We start from the raw sequence: 9413 nt of genomic DNA, 5'->3' as shown, positions 1-9413 counted from the left end.
TTGGTTTGTAAGCGCTGCATCGTTGCATCGTTGTATGAGGAGGAGTAATACATGGAGAACTTCGGTTACAGGGCATTACCGGCTGATAATGTCACTCATAAAACTCCTCTCAGCCAATCACATTGCAGGGTCGGAACTAACTGTGGTATAATAAGCAAAATGAGGGAGACTCCCGGAACCTTCGTGATAGGTGGGATCTCCGCCAGCTAAGTGAAGATTTCTTCTAGGTGAAAATATTTGTATTTCGATGATGATTATGATGGTGATGATGAGTATATGAGTACATTTTTACATAAAAAAAAACTAAACACTTAATAAATATATTTGTAAGATTTTTAAGGAACTATCTTTTTGAGGTCTGCTGTGGTGAGTGAGATGTTCTCAGGTCTGCAAGATCAGGTTGTGGTGGATTTAGGCCTGCAGGCTTCGCTCTGTTTCCTAAAGAAGTCATGTGACCCGTGTTGCTGAGGAAACGGCTGCCGTGGAAACCTGTGACAGGAGCTAATGCAGATCTGCTGCAGGATCCTGCTACCTGAGGGGTCTTCACCTGAGCACCATGGTGATTACAGGTAATAACTCCAACACAAGTAAACATACTGCTATAGGATAGGTGTAAATATATATGTTGGTATAACTGGTGTAAAATATTAACATGGCTGTTTGAGTTCACTTTAAAGTACATGTACTACTCTGCTTTTATTTTCAGGCGAGTTCAGAACATCTAACAGGTGGGAACCTCATAATATAAGTCAATAATAATATAATGTGTCTTTTATGTGGCAAACATGGTTGATTACATTTTATACAAACACTGTTTTTAAAAAATAATCAACATTTACTCTGAATTACACATATATACACACATTATTACACATATATACACACATTATTACACACACACACACATATATACCAGGTATCTTCCATAAAATTATCCAAAAGCAGTGTGTAAGACTGGTGTAGGAGAACATGCCAAGATGCATGAAAACTGTAGTTAAAAAAATGGATTATTCCACCAAAGAACTTGTTTTCTTTGCTCTGCCCCTTTCATTTTCTGCAAATAAATGCACTAAATGACCATGTTTTATATATAATATAATAACTGATGTGTGTGTTTATGTGTGTAGAATTCTGCAGCTCGCTCAGCACAAGGAATCCAAATCTATATGGGTCACCACTCCCGGGTAAGAGTCCGATACTGATCAATAATAGATCATTCTGGTTCTGTGAGTCTGTGGAGACCTGCTGATTACACAGTGTGCAGTAGGGGGCGCTGCTGTACATCTTTTCTATCACACCTATCTATTTATCTGTATTTCTGCCTGTATGTCTGACTGTCTATCTGACCCTGTGTCCTTCCATCATCCTTCTATCTGTCTGTGTATTTATCTATTTAAAGAATCGGTCTGCCTGTCTGTCAGTTGATATGTCTGTCTGCCTGTCTATATTTCTTTACATCCATTAATTCTTTCATTTGTCTCTCTGTGTTTCTGTCTGTCTGTCCATTCTTTCTTTTCTCTTTCTGCCTGCCTGTGAATTTATCTCTCTTTGTCTATTGTTCATCTTCCTGTCTGTCTGTCTGTCTGTCTGTCTGTCTGTCTTTCTGTCTGCCAGCCTATCCATACATCATTTTATTTGTCTGTCTGTGTTTGTCTGTCCATTCTTTCTTCTGTCTGCCTGCCTCTGTTTTTATCTCTCTGTCTCTCATTTGTTCATCTGTCTGTCTCTCTGTCTGTCTGTCTGCCAGCATATCCATACATCCATACATTTTATCTGTCTTTCTGTCTATTCTATCTATTTGCTGTCTATCTCTGATGTCACAGTTAAAAAGCTGCTGATGCAAAAAAAAACAATGTACTCATCACAGGTGTGTGTGTGTATGGCAAGCCAACTAAGCCAAAACGTGTGGGAAAGAAACGCCTCCACGCGTAAAAATATGACGTGTCCACACGTAAAAAAAATCACGTGTACAGGCGGTAAAACTGTTCGTGTATACACGTTTTGGCATCTAACATCCAATCGGTAAACGCGCCTATGCATATATTTGCATTGTAATAAGGCAGCCTGACAACACATGATGTCATGCAACGTATTGTATTCCATATTCATAAGACGCTTACGTGGGTTACAACGCAGTGTCTACGTACCGTGACATAGCCCCATACATACTCATACACACTCTGCACGCAAGGTCCACATAACTGAAACGTTGTAATCATGTGTCTATGATGTACCCCCTATTTCACATGATGTAACCCCCGCCATTTTATATCCATAGTGTTTACCCTGCCTTTAGGTCAGTGCAATCATGGCTCTGCAAAATTTTCTGTTGAATTGTAGAACCTGTATCATCTCTGCGAAGATGGCTGTTCACAATTCTGTTAAAGTTTTCCTGAAGCAATCTAAATCTTCGCCCTGCCATTGCTTTCAGTACTTGTTAGCTCTAAATAAATTACATTAAATTACAGTAAATTACATACGGGTTCCTCGCCATCCTCTGGGGGGGGGGGGGGGGGGGGCGTGCGCTCAAAACGAAAAAAAGACAATAAAAACACTTCACATCTATAAAACAGAGAATGCTAAAACAGTTTAAAAAAGCTATATTTTAATATAGTATTATTTGTATTGTATACTTTGGATGTCTATTTTATTAAAATGCAATTCATAGTATATATATTAGTCATATTATTGTTATTATTATTATTATTATTATTATTATTTTTATTATTAGTTTTTGTAGTACTAGTCATCTGCACAATAATCTATGGTTATTTTGTCATTTTGATTTGCTTTAGGACAATAAAAATGTAAAAGAAACTAATAAAAGATACAGAGAAATTGTGACTCTAAATTTACTAAATTCAGTGGCTGAACACCGAATGTTGTTTACTAGGGCTTAAAAAAGCAAAATTACAATTTAAAAGTATAACATTTTAAAAGTTAAGACTTTAAGTGTGGACAGTTAGGACTGAAATATTGTGTTTATATTGATTGTAGTTCATTTTTTTAATTTTTTTTTTAGACCTAACATTTTTAATAACAGCCTTGCTTTAGTGTTAATTGTGCCGCTATAATACGACTTGACTTAATATGACTTTCCCTGTGGGATCTGTCTTACACCTAGCAATAATAGTTATATTTCTTGTGTGTTAATGTAGGGAATGTTATGTTCCCTGAGTAGGGCACTGTGGCATTAAAAATACTTGTTTATCCACATTTTAATCTGTCCTAGCAGATATGAGGTGTTGTACAGGCATATTAAGACTGCTTCTACAGCTCAGTAAATGTTGCCATCTACAGGCTGCATATTGCAACTGCGGCTTTTTGAGATGGACAGTAAATCCCAAGACGTTAATTTTTTACGTCTGTACACGTAATATATCCACGTCTGTACAGGTGAAAAAAAGCACGTGATGTACAGACGGCATAAATTTACGCCTCCACACGTAAAAAGATTACGTCTTTATCTGTCAACACGTGATTTTTTTACGTGTGGACACGTCATATTTTTACGCGTGGAGGCGTTTCTTTCCCACACGTTTTGGCTTAGTTGGCTTGCCATAGTGTGTGTGTGTGTGTGTGTGTGTGTGTGTGCAGTAGGAAGCTGACGTGGGGGAACCAGGAGTCAATATGGCTGCTCTCCTTGGGGGCGTTAGGAGCCGTTCCCTCTCCGAGGATTCAGACTTTAGCCCAAAATAAACCAGATTTCTCCAACCTGAACCAGAACCTGCACCTGAACCTGTTCAGGTACGACCCGGAACTCACAGCTTCCTGTTAGGAGAGCGTTCAGTAGATCTGCGGCTGAAGAAGCTCCTGATCTTCAGTCTGATCTGTAGACTCTGTGTATCACTGAGTAACTGATGTCACATCCCTGACCCCAACAATTCCTCCAAGACTACAGGAAACACCTGACTGACTCCGCCCCCAGCTTTTCCTCCACATGTGTGCACTCTGTGATGTAATGTAATGAAAATCTGTGGTGACATCATCCCCCATATTTTAGCAATTCAGTGACATCAGAAATGATATTGTAGTGATTACAGTATTATATTTTATTAATAAGTTTATTGGGGGGTAAATCTGTTCTGTAACTGAAAGGAGGATCTAGTACCTGTTGGTTCCTCTATGCTGGATATAAGATGAGATTGAGAGGGTTGGGTTTGGAGGTTCTACAGGTTCTGTATGGATCCTGCAGCACATTTACCCACAGATGTTGCTACAGCTGGGCCTGTAGATCCTGTAGCTCTACACTCGTAGGTCCCAGCTGCTGAGTCCCAGCTGCTCCATAAATGCTGGATTGGTGATAAATCTGGAGATCTGCAGGACGAGGAAGTGCTGCAATCTGGTGGAGACTGTGTTCCTGGGAAACCCTTGCTGTGTGTGGGTGAACATTATCCTGCTGAAAAATGAAAGTTCTGCAGGAGAGAAAGCAGCAACACATGGATCTGCAGGATGTTCTGCACAGATCACTGAGATCACTGTTAGTAATGTTCCTCCCATCACTACTAGGAGCGACTGAGTATCATTCACTTATCGATCAATCAAACACCAGCAGTGTGTTGGGGCAGTGTGTCGCTTCACAGCAAAGACAGGATTGAAGCTCTTCTTAAACTTCTTAAACTTCTCAGAGAGTGATATTCTCTGATGAATCTGCAGTAGAGGCTCTGGTGTTGGTATCAGCGCTGAGTTATGTGTGTTATGCGCACAGCTGTAAAACCCTTAACGATTTAATGAGGAAAGTAGATTTGGCTGCTCTGAGATCCTCAATCCTCCTCTGACCGCGGAGAATCTGAGGAATCGGTCTGATTATAAAGAGCTGTGCCCGTGAGGCGGGTAAACACCCGCTGTTTTTTCCTCCGCCGCCCGCCCTGTTTACCCTCGCTGGCTCGTCCCATTGTTAGCGCATGAAAAGGCGGATTTTCTCTTTGTTTTGATGCGAAACATCCTCTCTCTGTCCTTCCTGCAGGGAAAGGGAGGAGGGGGCGGCGAAGACCTCCCGCCCTTCCTGTCGCGAGACCCAGTACGAGCAGGCCGCCCGCATGGCGACCCCCAGGGCCCGGTCCAGGAGCTCCCAGGTTGTGAGGTAGGGGGTCACGGGTTCGAAAACCCGAGAAGCCGTTAAACTACACACAAAACATATAAAAGCATCAATAAATTAAATTAATACACCAGATTAATCACTTTTTATTACCTTGCAAGTTGCACGACAGGGTGGACAATTTGTGCAAAATTTTACATTTGATTGGCATCAAGAGCCAGAGCTCTTGTTTTGTTTCAAAGATTTTTAGGCATTTATTTCTCATTTTTAACCCATTTTCTCCCCAATTTAAGAGGCCAACTACCCGGACTCCCCCTATCACTAGTGATGCCTCAACACCAGGAGGGTGAAGACTAGCACACGCCTCCTCCGACACATGTAAAATCAGCACAGCACAGTGACTCGGTTCTGATACATCAGCTCACAGATGCAGCCTTGTGCTGATCCACATCACCCTAGGAGTGATGAAAGAGGGGAAAGAGCACCATCTACTGTACTGTACCCACCCAGAGAGGGCAAGAGAGCCAATTGTGCTCTCTCAGGGCTCCGGCAGCTGATGGTAAGCTGCATGACCAGGATTCGAACCAGCGATTTCTCGATCCTAGTGGCAGCAGCCTAGTCTGCAGAAACAGTCATCAGTCCCTGAAAATAAAATTGTTTACTCTTGTAAGTGAAATAGTAAAAGTTCTGGTTTCAAAACAACTTAAAGTATAAAAGTAAAAGTAATGTAAGGGGAAAAAAATAAAGCCATTAAGAACAAAAGCTTAAGCCACGCCCACAGAGTCCTATAGTACACTACACCCCCCCCCCTCCCCAAAACACATATTTTTCTAAAAGTCATAATGACTATAATGTTAAAATATTAAAATGTCAATGTTGATAATATAATTTGGGATTTTGCACTAGGCTGTTCCCTAGTGTTTCAGCTGCATATATATGCTTTTATTAAAAATGAATGTATTTTACAAACAGAACTATGTAAATATATATTAAAGAAGCTTAGTTGGACATTTGTCTCGATTTCTCTTGAGTCTCTGAACTCCAGTCGGCCTCTGATGACTAAAATTAGAGTCTACACAGGAGGAAGGCAAGATTTTGACATCTGTTATTCCTGGAGACGATATGGAGGGAGGGAGGGAGAGAGAGGAGAGAGGGAGGGAACTGAGAAAAGGAAGAGAGAGAGAAGAGGATTGGAGGAGGAGGAGGAACGATTTGAGGAACAATACCTCGCTTTGTGTGACTCAGAATCACCGGGTCGCTCACTAACGGCTGCGGAAGTCCAGGGAAGATTGTATTTCATAAATCTTACCTCACTATTAGAGTCAATTACGAGCCCACAATCTGAACTGTAGATCTCAAACCTACACTACACACCATGGTCAGAAGTGTTGGGACGGCTGCTCATTCACTTATTAATTTCTACTGAAATTAAAGGAATTCATTTTATAATTTATTTCAGCGCAGCGACTCGGTTCTGATACATCAGCTCACAGACGCAGCCTTGTGCTGATCCACATCACCCTAGGAGTGATGAAAGAAGAGAAAAAGCGCCATCTACTGTACTGTACCCACCCAGAGAGGGCAAGAGAGCCAATTGTGCTCTCTCAGGGCTCTGGCATCTGATGGCAAGCATCAACACAAAAAAAAACACTCCATTGAAGTAAAGCATTATAAAGAAGTTTCAGTGAAGTTTCTCCAGCACCGAGACTGGAATAGTATTAGCATTGGTCGCTAACTATGCTAGCAAAGGGCTAGCTCTTTTGCTGTTCAGGGTTCCTCAGTGTAGCGCTGTCAGGCAGCATTAGATTAACAACAGCTAGCGCTAGCAGTTAGCTGCTAATGCTGCTGCACCCAGCCTTATTATAGTATAACTGTACGTAAACAGGAAAGCGCTTTACTCACCCAAATAAAAATAATAGGTTTTAGGAGAGAAATCTGTGTAGATTACCATCCAGCACTTGACTTTAAAATATTTTTTTTTTTAAGAATTATAGACTTGTTTACTTAATTTAGCTTAGCTTTACAGGTCTCACCACCCAGCGGAGAGACCTGCTGAACAAAAACAAAAAATATGGCCTCCACCCTTGTTCCTTCCTAGTGTTTCATTTTTGGTAAACTTACAAAAAAATGTTAGCTTGGCTGATACTGCAGCAAAGTGAGGACAAATTCTCATTTAATTCCCTTGATTTCAGCAAAAGCGTTGAAAAAGCAGGCGTCCAAAAAGTTCTGGACTTTGTTCTTTTGCCTAAACTCTTCAGAAGCAGCTTCAGGCTTGGTGTTCGTGGTCTTAATCTCCACCAAACATCTGCAGTAGCAGCCGAACGGCATTTCTCTGATCTGTGGCTCTCTGGGTTTGGGTTATGTAATGTGTTTTAGGTGGAAACACATGGGCTGCAGACTGTTCTGGATCTCTGGACCGGGTTCAGGCCCGGCGCAGCTGAGAGCCTGTGATTGGACGGATAATAAGGCTCCTCTGAGGGTGCTGGGGTTTATGGTAGCAGATCTAAAAGTGGATTGTGTTGAACTCTGAGGGATAGTTTAAGTGTAATGATACTGGTAGCCAAACTGATGAACTGGAGGCCAACTGGGATTTTGTGGTGAATCCAGACTAGGACAGAGATGTGAATACAATAGAAACACAAAGAAGACAGGAGTATGGCAGTCTCTTACTCTTCCTTTCCTGGGGTGGTCCTGATGAGTGCCAGTTCCATCATTTTAACATTTGTGATGGTCTTTGCAGTGGCTGTACTTGAGGATACATGACTCAAAATTCTTGAAATTGTTTTTTTTTTAATTGCCTGACCCTAAGTCATTTGTGTAGTTCTGTCTTCTCATAGTATGGATTAGATCATTTTAGATACATTAAATATATTAAATAGGGCTATTCACTATATATCACATAGTTTGGATGACTTTAGTATTAATCTACAATGCAAAACATTTTAAAATAATTAAAGTGAGAGTTTAACAGGTATTTTGCTGTTGTGTGTTTCAGTCCTCATTCAGACTGGTGTGAGTACAGCTGTCCTGTGTGGCACATCAGCCCCGGGGTGCAGAAAACCCTCGTATCTCCGCGTATCGTCCAACTGGCCCGCCCCAAAACCACACACCCCGACTTCAGGGTCAACCGCCAGGTCAGAAACACACACACACACACAACAACTAGATATTTTTTGCGTGATCACTGTGTGTATCTCTCTGTGTGTGTGTGTGTGTGTGTGTGTTTCAGGCAGTAGAAACACACATCACCCACGCAGCTAAAACAGCTCGGATCACCTCCAGACTGGAGCAGTTGTGTTTACCCAAACTCAGAGAGAGCAGCCTGTTCTACCCTCCCAGCCGCCCCGAGAGCCCCATCCGGCCTGTAAGAGAGTGTGTGTGTGTGTGTAGTTGTAGTGTAGATGCCTGTAGGTGTGTCTGTATAGGTGTGTATGTCTTTGTATGCATTCGTGTTTGTTTATATAGGTGTTTGGTTGTCTGTATAGATGTGTGTGTTTTGATAACTTGTTTGTAATTATGCATTTCTAAGAACTGAAATATGCAGATAGCGGTATACTCTTTAATATATATATTTAAAAACTATTAGTAAATTATTCTGAATATATTTTGGTGTGTGTTTATACTGTTGCGACTCCCAGGTGTCGAGAGGAGCGAGCAGGGCGACAGCTAGCGCTCGTGTGAGACAGCTGTCCACCCCCAAGTCCCTCTGTAAGGACTACATCCCCCCACGGGACCTGGACTGAGCATAAAATCTACATTGATCAGCCAGAACATTAAAACCACCTGCCTAACATTGTGTACTGTAGATATCCTTCATCCCACCATATTTATCAACAAACCTTTAGAGGAATCACTGCAATATGACTTCAAATACGTTTGTCTCTATTATTATTTCATCAAACAAATGCTTTTTTTATGCCATATGCGTATCCCCAGTGTATATTTATAGAGAAAGAGAAAATGGAGGAAATAAAAATCACTGAGAAGATGTCTGGTTTCCGTGTGTTATTGTAATTGATCCATTTTCTGTTTTTTTACACTTTAACTTGGAGCGTTTCTGTCTGAATCTGGAAGCACTGGGTTGTTTTAAGCAGACATCCAGCTCGACTCGGCCGGCTCACAAAGCTCTGAGTCCTGTTCCTCACGGATCTCACAGAACACAGCCAGACTCCTCAAACCGCCGCCATCTGCTCTTCAGATCAGCCGGGACTCCATTTCTACACCTATCACCCTGCGGCTCCTGTAGAGCGCTCTTCTCGTTTTCTTCACTTCTTCATGTTTTTCTCCAGAACGATGGAGGAGCGAGATCTGCCAGGATGTCTGCTGTTTCCCAATCTGAGGTTTAGCTGTTGTTGCGTCGTTATGAAGCCGCCTG

General features: G+C 41.6%; 1 protein-coding gene across 3 annotated transcripts; it reads left to right on the top strand.

Annotated features, from left to right (window-relative positions):
* Window positions 1–472: 472 nt before the first annotated feature.
* LOC103030623 (theg spermatid protein like) lies at window positions 473–9026 on the top strand. 3 transcript variants are annotated; one of them, XM_049468261.1, is made up of 8 exons: window positions 473–569; window positions 707–728; window positions 1128–1184; window positions 3601–3747; window positions 4967–5083; window positions 8034–8172; window positions 8268–8402; window positions 8677–9026. In XM_049468261.1, exons 1-8 carry the CDS (start codon window positions 557–559, stop codon window positions 8779–8781), a joined length of 735 nt encoding a protein of 244 aa, XP_049324218.1. In that variant the 5' UTR covers window positions 473–556; the 3' UTR covers window positions 8782–9026. The 3 variants fall into 3 exon arrangements, with proteins under 3 accessions (XP_049324218.1, XP_049324217.1, XP_049324219.1); XM_049468260.1 differs by having other exon boundaries at window positions 3598–3747; XM_049468262.1 differs by lacking the exon at window positions 4967–5083 and having other exon boundaries at window positions 3598–3747.
* The last annotated feature ends 387 nt before the right edge of the window (window positions 9027–9413 follow it).

The sequence above is a fragment of the Astyanax mexicanus genome, chromosome 19 (genome assembly GCF_023375975.1).
Source record: "Astyanax mexicanus isolate ESR-SI-001 chromosome 19, AstMex3_surface, whole genome shotgun sequence".
Classification (NCBI taxonomy): domain Eukaryota; kingdom Metazoa; phylum Chordata; class Actinopteri; order Characiformes; family Acestrorhamphidae; genus Astyanax; species Astyanax mexicanus.
This window is presented reverse-complemented; position numbering and strand designations above follow the sequence as displayed.

Bases quoted from the DNA above. Each gene is read 5' to 3' on its own strand.
- LOC103030623 (XM_049468260.1), top strand. The intron at 5,084-8,033 runs GTAGGGGGTCAC...TGTGTGTTTCAG, and splicing joins AGGAGCTCCCAGGTTGTGAG to TCCTCATTCAGACTGGTGTG. The intron at 8,403-8,676 runs GTAAGAGAGTGT...TGCGACTCCCAG, and splicing joins CCGAGAGCCCCATCCGGCCT to GTGTCGAGAGGAGCGAGCAG.